The sequence below is a fragment of the Phaethon aethereus genome, assembly GCF_964289735.1.
Source record: "Phaethon aethereus genome assembly, chromosome: 3".
NCBI classification, from domain to species: domain Eukaryota; kingdom Metazoa; phylum Chordata; class Aves; order Phaethontiformes; family Phaethontidae; genus Phaethon; species Phaethon aethereus.
In genome coordinates, this window is record NC_138576.1 from 30,718,278 (window position 1) to 30,734,309 (window position 16,032).

A 16,032-nucleotide genomic window follows, 5' to 3' on the forward strand; every position below is an offset into this window, starting at 1 on the left:
GTCAAATTTAAGGATATCGGCCAAATCCTCATCATCCGTCCTGTTTTCAGCTGGGCTAGAGTTAATTTTCTTCACAGAAGCCAGTGTGAGGCTATGGTTTGGATTTGGGATGAGCAAATGTTGATAATGTGCTGATGTTTTGGGTTGTTGCTGAGCAGTCAAGGACAGTCCAGCTCCTCGTGCTGGGCTGCCAGTGAGCAGGCTGGGGGTGCACGGGGAGCTGGGAGGGGACACAGCCAGGACAGCTGACCCAGGCTGGCCAAAGGGATATTCCATACCATATGACATCAGTATATAAAGCTGGGACGAAGAAGAACAAAGGAGTGGAGGGACGTTCGGAGTGATGGCATCTGTTTTCCTGATAAAACCATTACGTGTGATGGAGCCCTGCTTCCCTGGAGATGGCTGAACACCTGCCTGCCCATGGGGAGGGGTGAATGAATTCCTTGTTTTGCTCTGCTTGCGTGCGCGGCTTTTGCTTTCCCTGTTAAACTGTCTTTATCTCAACCCATGAGTTTTTTCACTTTTACCTTTCTGATTCTCTCCTCTCTGCCACCATGGAGGAGTGAGTGAGCAGCTGCGTGGGGCTTAGTTGCCAGCTGGGGCTAAACCATGACATCATCATATCAACAAAACTAGCTTTTTATGAAAGCTATAATCTGAACACAATCAGGAGATTAAACGAGAGATTACTTTGTTGTGCTTACTTTCTTACTTAATTTTCTTTAAATTTACTTTCTTCCTTTCCTTGTGAAAAATTCAGACAATTCATTTAGAATTCTAGATTCAAAACATCTAACCTTTTGTTTTAAATGATGAAAATAAATCCACAGCAAGTAGATTGTGCTTTGCCATTAGCAAAGGGCTTAGCAGGGTTTAGGAGGTACAAATATACCTTTTTTAGTACAAAATAATAAGTCCCTTCAATTAGTAAATTTGATGAAAACTTGACAAAGGCTTAATTAGATGGCCACATTCCCAAATTAGAGAACTTACCTTACTCTGTTTATATTAGTAATTAATTCTGAAGGAAAAAAATATTTACTGTAAATAAAATTAATCTCACTTGCAACTTGAACCATCTTGACACTTAAGAGTTCTGAACTCTGGTGAATTTCTTTCATATACTTTAACTTAGTCAAGAGTATTTTATATCTTTTGGTTTATGAAATGGATTTTATAATTATTAAATGCTGGAAGCCAGTTATTGATGTCATACTTGTGTTTATAGTGCCCAGAAACTGAAGAGATCTAATCACTTCCCTTCATTTTCATTCAATACTTACTCAATTTTATAACATCGGTGAAATATGTTAGGCATTAGTTCCAAGAAATTATAACATTTTCAATTGGCTAATGTCATTTGACCTTCAGCCTTGCTCCTTACAGATGTAAAAATTTTATATTACATCTTATTTAAATAAGGAATTTTTTTGACAGTTAAGAAATGCCAACTCACACTTTTATGTCAACTAGGACCTTGTATGAGTACTAGCAGTCCTGCATCTTTTTCTCCTATCTGCCTCTTTATTTCAGAGTGGGTGGAGAGAGGAAAAACGGGGAAATCTGGCTTCAGAAAGCTGGTCTGGAGCATGTACATCTCAACAAGTTCTTGCACAGCATAGAGACAGGTGTTTTTTTGAAGTACAACTCATTTATGTTCCTGGCCTCTTTTGGACACTGCTTGAAATTTTAACAGCTCAGGCATTTATGAGCTGAAATCTTTCCTTCTCCCCATATCTAGATAAATTAATTAAGGTTTCTACTATTGTTATGGCCAACCACTGCTTCCTTTAAACTTCAAAGCTTCAAAAGAAATCCTCAAACCTGTAACTAATATTGTTCTTAGAAATTTACCAGTGACTTGAAAAAGATGTGAGTAGGAGCTGAAGGAGAGGACAACCCCGCCAAACTTATCTTTATATTATATGTGTGATTTTGAGTGAATTGTCAAAAATATGCACGAATACCTACTGCAGTTTTGCACAGATGAAGCAGTGATTTCTGTATACTCTGAACATTCTACACATTACAGAATTTGATCTTGCAAGAGCCAGATTTTCTTTTTGTAACTATTTATTTTAAAGTTTGTATGTATATTCTGAATTGCTTATGCTTCTGTTTTCTGCTTTTCATATGCCAGTTTTTTGGAAGGAAAAAAAAAGATTTTTTATTCTCACAAATATATTAATCTCTTCTTGTTTTGTAGGTTAATTTTCTGAAGCATTTTCTCTTTATCCAAGAGCTGTGATTTCACTTTTAAAGAAGGAGGGAGGAAAAAGGAAAGGATACAACAGGATGTAATGCTGTTCTTTTTCTCAATAGTTACTTCAACAAAGATCAAGTGTTTTAAAAAGTTATACTAGTGTTTCAAGGCTGCAGGGGGCACTGATGCACTGTGTATCTACAGTACTGCAGAGCAAGAGTCAGACAGGATGATTAAACAGTCCTGTAAGTTACAGATACAGAAAAAACACATAAACTATTTATAATCAATTTAGATTTTGAGAAATTAGGTAATTGTAAAATATTTATATGAATTTTGGAGGGGAATTAATGTTTCTTTTACTGGTAAATATATTTGTTTTTCTGCTGCAATCAAGTAGTTGTAGGGATAAGACTGTTTTCTTAACTTTATAACCAAGGTCCCTTGAAGGGTGATATATCTCTCTAGTACTGCATTGCTTAATATTACACCCTTAAACAAACAATCCCCATTCCCTGTAGAAAATAATATTTTGCTTATCGGCTCCCCAGAGAAGCCCATTTACTGTGTATTGATAATAACTTGTTTATATATTAACCAGCCAATACAGATACTATCTGATTCACAGACTCATTTAAGTAAGAATGCATTATGGTAAGAATTAATTATATATTTTAAGAAATAATTGTATGTTTTATCAGTTTATTTAATATTTTCTATTTTAGGACCTAAGTATGATGGCATCTAAGACGTAGAGATTTCCTGATAATAAGAATGTATGACAATTTCTCACTCAGCACCATATGGTAGACATGCAACCATGCCTGCATCATCTATTTTACATTCAGTACCACTTACTTATTCTTTAATTCCTTTATGCACAATTTTTTTTTTTAATTTTTTTTTAATGCAGCTTACATCAGAGTTTCATCTCTTCTGGTTTATCTCAGATCTTCAGATTTCCTGCCGTTACAACTGTACTAAGCCTAATAATTTATAGTTGTCTAGAGAATCCTTTCCAGTAAAACACATGATCTAATTTTAACACAGCAATACGTGAAGAAGCCATCACTTCAATTGATGGTTTGTACCAATTATAGTCATTGTTACTGTTACAGCTTTTTTGGTTTATTACCAATTCAGATGTTCTGGTTACAGCTTTCAGCCATTGGTTCTAACATGCTGGTCTCTGCTGAGCTAAAGAAATCTCCGTGCCCAGTGTTTCTCCTCATAAAACATACATGCTATCTTTGTATACAACTACAACCAGGTCAGTCATATTTTAGAAGAAAAACGAAGAGACTGAATTCCTAATGTATCTTTCTGCATACCTTTTTTTAAAAAAATATCACCAATTTCTTTGAGGATTTTTTTAATTATACCTTTCCTCTTTTGTACTTTTTAGGTACTGCTCCACTGCACACCAGTATACCATGAAATACAGTACAAACAATATCACAATCAATAGTGTACACAGAAATGAAATTGTTTTCCTACTTTCTTGTTCAGACACACAGAAATCACATTTATTATTTTGCTCCAGAAGCTTATATTAAGTTGCTTGTCTACATTAAATAACAATAACTCTTCAGGACGTTGTTCTTGCTTTGGGGTTTGACCTGTTTAAAGAAGAATTTCAAATATGAAGTTTTGTACAAAATTAATTTCAAAAAAGTTAGTACATATTTCCTTTTTCAGGTTTTCCTTTTCTTATAATAATAAACCTGCAATGTTTGAACAATTTTAGAGGAATTGTATTTTATTGTAATGTCCTTTTATGAAGTTAATTGCATATTAATATATCAAATATTGATTTATATGTTCACAATAGATATCACTACGATGGACATCTTTTGGGTATCAATAATATAAGGGACATCATTAAAAAATCTGGTTTTAAAACTTGGATTCTTTATTAATTTTTAGATCTGAAATGGACAGTTGTTACTAAAAGTGCTCTGCCAAAGAGAAGCTCAAACCGTATTTTCAATTGTAAAAAATGTTCAACATATTTTTCAAAAAAGTGGAATATTATTTGTGATAGATTTTATTTTCTATAAAAACATACAAAGTTTTGTGATGTTATTGATTGTTTCACTTTTAGCTTTGTTAAATGAGATTTGTACAAACACACAAATACTTTATAAATCATAAAGCCCTGTGGTCTATTCACTGACACAGTGAAGGACACAGAATGGATGCCAGCCCAGAGCTGCTAGACAGAACACAACTGAACTTCCAAACTTTTCTCTTGACATTCTGGCTGTTAGCAGTTGAAGGCAACTCTTATGATTTCTTATTACTTCTGTATCAAAGTCAAAAGTGAATCTCAAAGGTGACAAAATTCAAAGAGAAAGTATTATACTGATTGAAGCTTCCAGTAGGCAAACTATTCCTTTCAGTATGACTCTCATTCTTACTTATCCTATCCAATATGCCTCTGTTTACAATACCGTCTGGTATAATAACAAGGGCAACTACATCTCCATTACAATGCATTCTCTGTGCATGACTTGGAATTCATGGAAACCTGCTCCAAAGTTTAATTATTTGTGAGTACATTAAAAAAAAAAAATTCTCTATTTTTAGATTTCTGTAATTGGAATAACATCAAATGCTAGCACTAAAGCTAAGTGTGACTGTAGTCCACTAAGGAAAGCACACAAGATAATTTGTTTTACTATTCAATTGTTTTCAGACAATACCTCCTGTTATATACTTGGCTTTTCCAACCACTGCTCATAATACATTTAAGACTAGATATATAGGGAAATATTCTTAAAACAGAATTCTGTCAAACCATCCATGCACCCATCTGCAAGTTTTATATGGGCAGAACAAAATCAATATTTTTTTTTTTCTATTCTAAGAGAGTGGAAGAAGAGGGTTTTATTATTCACATACCTGTCTGGCTAGAAGCCAAAATGATTATTTCAGGAAGCTACTGAACCATACTACTTGATGTCTTGTGTCACTAAGATAATTTTTCTTAATCATTAAGGTAAAGTTTCCACAGAGTATTCCAATGACTATGCCACATGATATTATTAATGCTGTGAAAAATGTATGTAGTGAAGTTTTAAGAACTTTGAAAAATGGCTTTAAATTTAGTTTTTATTTTGTGAATCTGCTCCAGTTTTATAGGAAAGTTGGGATGTTCTCAACCCAAGCCTTTTTTTAAAATTCTTTTAATTCTAGTTCTTAATCCTTTTTAATTCTAGCAAAAACCAATTTTCATGCTTATAATATTTTTATTTTTAGGGAAAGCTGTGATGAAATCTGAAATGAAAAAATTACATTCATTCATGAGAAAATAAGTCTTTTTCATTAATCTTAAAACTGTATTTTCTTGATACAAATTTTTTTCATGGTTTTACATTTCAAAACCTAATCGTGTTGAAGCACAGTTCTTGTTTGGATGACAGAATTTCTAGGGAAGTATAAATACTCAAAGCAATTTGGCAGAAGGTAATGAATGCTGTCATTTAACCTAGAGCAACACAAAATATTGTGGCAATCTGCAGAGTTCCTGGAACCACGATCTTTGATGTAAAGCAAAAAAGGGGTCCTTATTTGCTGGAGCTGAAAATATACAACTGGAATCCTACACCTCCCCACCTGTCAGATGACCATATAATCCATAGGTAAGAAAGGTCGAAAGACTGCAAAAAAGCTTTTATGCTATCTTGGCAGCCTTCTAACTCTGATCACTCTGGACACTGAAGAAGCTCCAAGTACGGAGAATTCACTGTGTTGTCCTTTAGCCTGTAATGCCTCCCAGAATTTCTGAACCACCACATGCTGGTCCACTGAGCTCTGTCTCTCTCTCTTATCTCCTACGCAAGAACTTGCGATGGTCTGCGGAACAGGCACTTGATGTGCAATCTCTCCCATTTCCATGTTTTAAGAATGTGCTGTGGATGGATACAGTAACTTTATACACTAATCAATCACAGTTGTTTGTGGGGCTTTGAATCTACCACTCAGTGTAAAGATGACAAAGCAGATAGAACTAATCACAGTTGTTTGTGGGGCTTTGAATCTACCACTCAGTGTAAAGATGACAAAGCAGATAGATACAGATTTTTTTTTGTTGCAACAGAAGTCTTTAACATGTATTTCTCCTTCCTAAAGTATTTATGTAACAAATTCAGTTCTATACTATGAGCGTTCTGATTGAAGCTTAGCACTTTATTTTACTGATGTATAAAGGGATCAATTTATATTCAATGGTTAAGTATTTGGTGTGAAAGAACCTTTATAAATTCCAGTAATAAATTTAGTAATCATACAGAATAAGAATCATGAGTAACCAGAGATTTTTCAATATTATATAACTGCACTGAAAGAGATACAAAGGTGTGACATGAGTGCAAAATAGCATTTCTCCAGCACTGGAACCTTTTCTTTAGCATGTGAAACAAATATGTTATAAAATAATGAAGTATTATAGAATCATAGAAACTCTGGGTTTAAAGAGACCTTCTACGTTCATCTAGGACAACCCCCTTCAATGAACAGGGACATCTTCAACTAGAGCAGGTTGCTCAGAGCCCCATCCAGCCTGATGTACTCATTGATGTATTCAGGTACATATGGATAGTAGTAGAAAGACAATTTCATTAAAAAAACTGTGAGTCTTATTCATAACAAAATTTCCTTTCTGTGCAACTGTGTCAGAGTGTTTTCCAAAACATTTAATTGTGATATTATTTATTTGCAGTAACACACTGCCTCAGACTTAAGCATTGGCATGAGTACATTGACATATATATTGCAGATGTCTCCTTGATAGAAACAGAAGAAAAAAAAGCATGGTATCCTTTAAGTCTTATTACTTCCATGCAAGTACCTGGCAATTCCAGCAGAAATCAACATCTCATTACAATTGTTCATTACAGACACGCTAACAGACAGTGATTGCCACTGAATTCTTAATTCTGTTGACAGAATCAAGAAACAATCCCTGTTGATATAATGCACACACCTAAAGTTACAAAAGGGTAAGTAACATCAAGATAAACATCACCAAAAATTATTATTAATCCTTTAGAAATAGAGAGTTGCCCCAAGAAAGATTGCTGTTAGTTTTGTGGTATGCTGCTAAGAGGAAACCTTTTCAAGAAATAGGGAGAGAAATATAGTAGTTACAAAGGCATATTATCTCACCTGCAGATATATATGACACACAGATTTGTCTAATATCCATCACAAACAATTTCCACAGAATACTTCAAAAGATAGAGTTAAAGGCTTACACAACAATTTACAGTGATTTTGAGGTTAGTAGGAATGATTAGAACTGTCACTTTTTTTTTTTCTTTTTCAACATTGAAGTCTGTATTATTGAAAAGTCATCATCTGAACAGGAATGCCAAAGGAGGAAGAAAATATACCCAGAAAAATACCCAGAATTCATCTACACACTGAGAGCAGAAAGGAAATTGCACGGGACAGCAAAACTCACAAAGGAAAAGAAAACAGTGCAAACAAATGTTTTAAAAGATGAGGGAAATCAATACGGGCAAATCAAGCAAAGAGGGTGATAGTATATAAAAGCAACACAGTCACTGGAAAAGGAGGAAGAGGCAATTAGAAACACACAGAAGAAAGTTATCAGCCAGCAAAAGCAATAGATGAGAGAGAAAAAACTAACCAAATAAATGCATAAAGAAGAATAAATGCTTGTTATCACTCTCTGTGTTCAAATTGCACAGAATTTTTATTAATACCAGGCATTATATACATGGTGACTATAAACGAATGATATTTCTGAAGCTTTATTTTCAGTTCTGTACTTCAGAAACATTTAGTCCCATTTCTATGTTAACCACAGAAAACACAAAAAAACTGTTAAATAAATAAAACTAAGTAATGTCAGTATCATTCATTAAATCATTTTCTTCTACAGTGTTGAGTACTATGTATTCTTTTTTCTTTTGCTGTATCAGAATTAAGCACATAACTCCAAACTGTTAATGAAAAAATATGAACATAACTACCTATGCTGAGATGTAAGTCTGAATAATCTCTCTTTCACATATAACAGAAGGTCAATGCTTCTCATAGGATCTTGCATTTATTCATAATCTAAGATGTAAGTAGGCAGAAGAGCTTAAATGTGGACCTCTGTGATTTCCCCTTCAAGTTTGAGCCAGCTTGTACATTTGATTGAATTTAAGTTTTTCAGCACAGGTGGGTTCATATGAATAAACTTGTTTAACCTTACCTGAGTCTTGTATGGACTCTTATGATGAACTCTAACATACACTATGCACCACCATAAGCACTTTTCCTTTTCCAAGTGTGGAATGGTAAGTGTTTGACTTTCACAACCAGCTGAAAAATAACTTTCAGCACACCCAACTTTCCCCTTTTCAAAGTACGCAGTTCATTCCAAAGACAGAAATCAAACACCTCAGATGCCTGATGTCAGATGCTCTGAGTTGTGATGTTTTATAATATTCTCAAAAAGCAGGAAGTTCCGTAGAGGAAGACACATGCTGAGAAATTGCACAGGAGACTGAACTTCACAAAGGTGGTAGTGGTCTGTTGGGATGTTTGTAAAAATATCACAGAAAACTACACAATGGAAAGGGGAGTACTCACACATAAGCAAAGGCATTTTGAGCTTGTTGGAAAGTGGATAAGTGAGGGGCAAGTGGAACTGGGGGCTTACTGAAAACATGTAGAGATCTCCAAAATGTATTGCATAGCTCCTGAGAAAACTGCCATGCATTAGGAAACCCGTAAGTCCTCTTGATGGAATGGAACCTGGGTAATGCACATTCAAGAGCTTCTTTCATAAATGCAAATAGCAATCAGAGTCTTTTCTGAAATGAAGCTCAGTTTCAGCCTGGAAAAAAAATCTTAAGATAAATTAACAGCAAAATAAAATCTTTAAAAAATGAACCAAAAATCTATCCAATGGGCAGTAATGAAGAACACAGCTTATTAGCTCCTGTGAGTGCAAATCAGCCTTGTAGATTTGCATTCATCAGTAAGACTCCTCTTAGGAAAAGAGCAAACAGCATTTTTCTGTCTCCCAGTAAGGAATTTTTTAGAAAAATGTACAAATCATGGCTTGAACAGATATATGTATATGCGTATGCATATGTGCATGCGTATGTATATGTATATATTTTGTATATGTGAGTGTGTGTTCAGAATCTTTGAATTCACTTCATGCAGTAAACTCTTATAGGAATATAAAGCAATCCTAGTGCCCAGACACTAAAACAGAAGTGAGCTGCAGTAAACACCAGCTTTTAATACTGGGACTTAAAGCTTCATTTATATCTGTCATATGAACTCTACCTGAAAGTGATAGTCATTTTTCCTGCAAATCCAGTGCAGTAACATTTTCTGAAACACTTACAGGAGCTTTATATTGCATTAACACATTGCAAGTATCTTACTTGCTTCAGAAGAAGGAAAAAATAAAAACGATTTCATTTCTTAACAGGTCTCATCAGAGACCCTTTATTTCCAACTGTCTCTACTACTACTGTTGGCCATTATATAATCTCTTGCAAAATTTCACATCTATTTATAGCTCTGAGACAGGAATAGTTTAAACAGAATCTTAACATAAACTTTGACAAGATTTAGATAAGTATATAGTCTAGCATAATTCTAGAAAACTACCTATTGGAGGTTGACCTTTACTAATTAATACGATTCTATTATAACCTTTCCTGAAAGCAAAAGCTGCATAGCTCAGAGGACTTTTATGGCTGCAAATCTGCTCTCAGAGAGTCAAGCTTAAATTCATTCTTTTGCCCATACCATTATTCTGCCATTTCCTATTCCACTTTGGTTACATCTTACGGCAGGAAGCTCTGATGAGCCCTCAGTGCAATACATCCCTCCTAGCTGTTCCCTCCTCCCTGTGGTACCATGTGTTATAGCATATCTATGAACTCCAAGCTTAAAAAGTGATGCATGTGATTAGCAGAAAGATCTGCGCCATGGCCTTACAGATTAACTGAGTTAAAGCCTCATACTTGAAACCTCAGTGCTTCTGAGCATGCACAGAAATCCTGCATCTTTCAGAATAATCAGGATTATTGCAAGTTTTAAGGTCGTTGCAAGTTTTAAAGTCTTTGGTCTTATCCAATTGCCCAATGCTGACTTTATCAGTCATCCTCTTGAATTTAAGCAGAATTTAGCCCTTGCTTCCAAAATTACATGGAAGACAATTTCCATGTTGCCCCCATCTCCCATTTAGTTCTATGAAGTTAAAAGAATTCTCCCTCCTTTGAAGTTATGATATTTGCATTACAAAATATGAATGCTAAAGGAACAAATGGCATTCTTGCCCCATATATTTAGGGCATTTTAGAGAGCAGAGAATCAGATACATATGCCAGTGAGATTAATGTCATGGCTTCATTTTTTACATTTCTTAATTCTCAAAAAGTTTTAAACAGTAACTTAAATTGCATTAATCTTTGAGATAAGGAACACGGAGTATATAATATCGTATGAAAAGTACTGACTTGTGCTGAAGGAGTGATGCCAATAGTTTCGAAAAGGTTAATGAACTGTATCTAAAATTTGTTTTTGAAAGCTCTCTATATTCCTTGCACATATTAGCTCATCGTTTTGGTACTTTAAAATTCAAATAGAACAAGTTAAAAAAAATGGCAGAACACATTTGAGTAAATTTCAAACCCATTAAAAATTCATAAGCTTAAAATGTACTCACAAACCCATGCAATTTAAGAAGTTTTTGCATATCTCCTTTTGGCTGACCTTCTATACCACAACAATGAAGTAATCCATGCTTCCGGTGCACCAAGAAGTAAAAACCTCGTCAGGGTAAATGAATGAGACTGGAGTACGGCTAATTATGCAAATGCAGGGGCATTCAAAAGGATTAAAATATAAAAGCAGGTGATGATAGGTAGAAGGTCTATTAAAGAAGAATTACAACAGCAAGAACAGAAATACTTGATGTCAGTGGATGATAAATACAGGGACGTTCTTAGAGGAAGAAATTGGATTGCTTCATCTGCCACATTGCAGAGTACTCTGTTACTGCCAGGCAGCCCCAGTCGCAGCACTATTGCATCGACAGGATCATATGAATTCTGCAAATACAATGTTAAGTACACCAGGCCTTCTAGCATTCACCAGCTACTCATATTTGCAACATATATAATCCATTATCACCCTATTTAAGCAACTTTCTTCAAGTACCTTCTCCTGTCTTTTCAAAACAAATGTCTCTTCCTGAAGAAGTTTGTCTTACAAAAAGAGAATGGCAGCTGGGCTTCCTAGATGCTTTCTGGGAAGCGGAATTTATATGTAAGGACTGGTGAGAGTCAGGGTGCATGTGAGTTATACCTAAAGTGAAGCACAAAGGATGATGCAAGCTGCCATGTGTGGGCAGATATAAAATTCATGCATCATGGGGCAGGGAATGAGTAAGAAGAATGCTTGTCAGGCTTCCCTGCAGTCTACTCCTATGGGACAACCATGCCACCAAGGGAAATTCAGACTAATTTCAATTCTGTTTCCCAGCTTTTCAAAGACAGGAATAGCTGTGATTTGGATCAGGATGGATCTGGATGCCCAGCCCCAAGCAGTCCACACAGAGCTGGCTCCATCCTGATCCAAGTGTTCATCCTTCATCTCCAGTGTTCTGGAACAAGCAGGGAGGGAAAAGGAATATTTTGTCTGGGATAGAACCTTCCAACATCCTTTCATGTATAAGACTATTTTCAAGGTTCATCTATACAAACTATCATGGCATTTTACTCAGCTAATCAGTTACGCATACACAGTTAAGTATTTGCAGGAAACAGCCCTAGACTATAATCACTGAGTTCTGATTCAAATAAAGGAATCTTTACTATCTATATGATGCTGTATCAGCCATATTTCTATGCTAATTCACTAATTATGAAGGGAATTATCAGAATCAATATAAAATGCAATAAATCTTGGCATATAACTCTATAGATTATAATATAATAGATAATATAGCATTCTAAAATAAGTTTCAAAAGGGACAAAGCTGAATTTACTCATAAGCCACATTCTTCATGTCTATATCCCTCTGTATGTTACATACATAGACTGATCAAAGCAGATCTCATTGGTCTTTTCGTTCTTGAAAGGCTCTTCATTCTTAAATGAATGGCTATATAAACTTCTCAATAGTTAATACATGAATTAAAGGCATGAAGTAATTTGTTCACTCACTTCCATCTCCATGAATTTCTGTTCTGCACAGAGGCATAGTTCACCAGACAAGAGTATGTGCCCCCATTTTGGAGGAGACCTCAGTTCTGGCTAGGAAAAAACTCTGCAGAAAGGCAAGAGTGGAGCCATTACTTCTTTCTTAGCTGGGATTTGTGACAACAGAGGACAGAGTTTTGTATTTTCTGCAGGATTTACACCCACAATGCACTTACAGAACATCTTCCAAACAAAATGCCTTGGGGAACTGAAAGCATGCAAATATTTATTTCTTTGTCATGTTTGAAGAAGGAGATGACACTGAGCTGCTCTTCTAAATAAATATGGTGGCAGATCTTTACAGGTGTAAAAAGCTGAACTGTATGTTCAAAGTTTTACTGGGAAAAGCTATGATGCCTAGGACTTGAGGCAGCTGGTGGATTAGATAACAAGTTTGATGTTTACACTCCTTCCATAACTTTGAGTGTGATGTGTGTAAATTCATTAAGAGGCTAGTAGTAGAAGTGAGCGCAGAGTCCAGTTCTCACTGGTCTTAATTAAAGATCTAGTCAGTCACCACTAGCTTTCTAACACACTGTTTAAATAAGCACAACAACATTAATTAAGCTATTTTGTAAATTTTAGGAAAAAAAAATTAAAGTAATATGTCAAAAGGCTTATGCAAAATTCTCCAGGGATACAGGACATATGTGCTGTGACTAAAGTCATACTCTTTTCTGAAAGAGTTAATGATCTACAAATGCAATTCACCTCTGTTTTCTTTTGTTTTCCACTTTTCCACGTTCAGACAATTTATATGCCAGAATATAATCCTAATCTACCCCATTGTCTCTGTATAGCCTTTAATTTCAATCAATGCATGACCAACAGCAATGTGAATATGCAAAAGTGAAATCAAGTACGGGTTTTTATATATTCTGAAGCAATGCTTTCCAGCATTTTTCACAATCTCATATATACTAAGTATAGTAGCAAGTCACTAGCATTTGTTACAAGATTAATGGAAATCCCAAAACCGTGAGTAGCAATACAACCAGCACAACACCCCACCTCACTCTCCTGTATTTTGTTGCAGGTTATCTTGCTTATTATACTATGTTTCAGCATCCAGTGGGTGAAAACTTACTCTAAATAAGATGTCAAGATTACTCTGCAAAAAGCATCTTACATAATGAAAAGGCTTCAGAAGCATAAAAAAAGCACAATAACAACCTATATAATCAATTTTTATCCATATTCATTGTTGAAATTATGTAAAATAGTCACCTTATCTAAGGAAGAAAGCAAAATCAACAGTTTCTTCTGATTTAAAGGCACAGATGGTAGTTTACCTGCAATTGTCAACATTATGTCTTCCCACAGCATTAGAGAAGTTGAAAGGTCCCACATCATTGATTTCTATGACTTGTATACAGCCAGTGAAATTGTAGACAGGTCCAGGTACCTACAAAGGAGAAAATGCACAGTTCTTTTACTTGTTGTCATTGTGATGAGTTTTAAAATAATTACGTTTCTGTAAAAGATTTGTAACATACTTTAACCCTACTCCTGAAGAACCCTCCAGGTGTCCCTTTTTCTCCAATAAAATTCCAATAAAAAATTTGAATGTGAAAAGAAATTACAGCAAGATAAGATTTGAAAAGTCTACTTTCAAATTCATTACTTCCCTACTGAAAAGATATCTAGTACCGTTAATCATGTTTCAAAGATGCCTAAGGACCTACTAAAAATGGGAATTGCTGTAGGAGCAATGAAAAAACACAGAGCAATAAATTGTTATGCATATCTCATCATCTAAACAAATAACACTGACACAGTGTGTTGACATGTGTTATATATAAACAAACCACACAAAATGTTGCAACCGAGTTTTTACGGGCTAGATTATTGGACTGGGACAAGGTTCTGGTCACACCAGATCATGTGTACCTGCCTTTGGGACCACATAACAGGCAAGATTCCATAGTTTATATGATAAATTTCACACCAAAATAGGAAAAAAGTACTGCTAAGACTGTCCATGAACATAAAAGTCATTGACACATTCAAATGGGGCCCTGGGAGACTACTCAGGAAGAAAACACAGTAGCAGTGGAAGAGGGTATGACCTGAGGCACCTAAATGACTGCTAGTCAGAAGCCCATAGGAGAAAAAGTCTTGGCTTGGTCCTTAACACCGCAGAGGACCCGTTCCTAACACTGACCATGAAGTCCCGTTTAGATACCTGCAGGTTTAGATACCTGCAGAAACAAACCCAAAAAAGTCATTGAGGTCACCGTTTTGTACAGGAGCACTACATAAAAAAGAAGGGACTTTTTAAAAAGAAATTCAAAGGAATGTCCAAAAGGGTAAAGCACATGCAGATGAATACTTAAAACAATCTATCAGAGATTCACATAAAATGTAAATAAACTATTAGAAAAAAACACCAACTTTAGAGCCCCTCAAAAACTGGAATGTTTAAAAAACAAGATACAAAATATTTATAATGGCTAAAAGACATCTTTTAAAAGTTGAAGTCATGTCCAAGTGAAGTAAAATAGGAAGTTATATAAATGTTGGCAGTAAAAATCCAATAAAGCAGGCCAGGTGAAAAATAGGAAGATCTTGAGGAACAATTTGCTAAAAAGCATAATGGCAAGCATTAAATGCTTTTAAGACCCAACAGGAGCAGTAAGACTGCCAGAAAGGCTGTAGGGCCAGTAGACTATCAAAGTATAAAAGGACTGTTCAAAGAGATAAGGCTGTAGCAGGAAATGTAAATGAACTCTCTAAATCAAAATTTAATGTAGAGGACCTCTGGGATGCTCCCATGCCAGAACGTCTTTTTAGTAAGGACACATCACAGATCTGGCTCGAATTATTACTGGAAAATATTTTAAAATAAATTAACAAAGTTAACAGTAACAAAAAACAAAACAAAACAAAAAAAAGACCAAATAGTGTTTGCCCAAAAGTCCTCAGAGAAATTACTGTGATCATCACTTAAAATGGCACCCAAACCACATGAATGGTAGATGTGGATTTGGTTTCCTTTTATTTGTTTGTTTTGGTTTGAGGTTGGTTTAGGCTGTTTTGCTTTTTATGATTTGGGAAATGGGGACAAGACTAGGGAATGCAAGGGCACACCTCAAACTATGGATCAGTAAGTGCCAGTTCCATTCCAGAAAAAAAACATTAAAAACTGCATTGAAGAACAGAATTAACAGATACATAGATGAACATAATGTATTGGGGAAGAGTTGAGATGTTTTCTGAAAAGGGAAATTGTAACTCACAGGAGGAACACTGAATATGTGAAAAAGGATGCCTTGGCAAATAGCCTTTGATTTCTAAATGGCTTTTAACACGTTTCTATGCTAAAAGATTCTACAAGTAACTTGGTCATCCTGAGATAACAAGGAAGCCCTTCAATAAATGAAGAGAACGGTTAAAATAGAAGCAGAAAAATTGGGAATAAATAGTGAGCTTTCTCTATACGGAGAGCCCCTAGAAATGCCCTCAGCAATCTGTATTAGGGTCTGTGCTCTTCAGCATATTCACAATTGTCCCAATGTTTCCTATGTTACCTAGGACAGCAAAAAAAAAAAAAAAAAAAAAAAAAAAAAAAAAATTCC

The 16,032-nt window shown here is 35.2% G+C and overlaps 1 protein-coding gene across 1 annotated transcript in view; it reads right to left on the bottom strand.

Moving 5' to 3' along the window:
- Positions 1 to 16,032, bottom strand: part of EYS (eyes shut homolog) — a gene marked incomplete at both ends in the record, with an annotated part of 830,586 nt that overhangs the window by 254,059 nt on the left and 560,495 nt on the right. Inside the window, one exon of the mRNA XM_081998016.1 lies at positions 13,747 to 13,859. Within this exon, the coding sequence (XP_081854142.1) occupies positions 13,747 to 13,859 (113 nt within the window). The remainder of the gene's footprint in view (positions 1 to 13,746; positions 13,860 to 16,032) is intronic.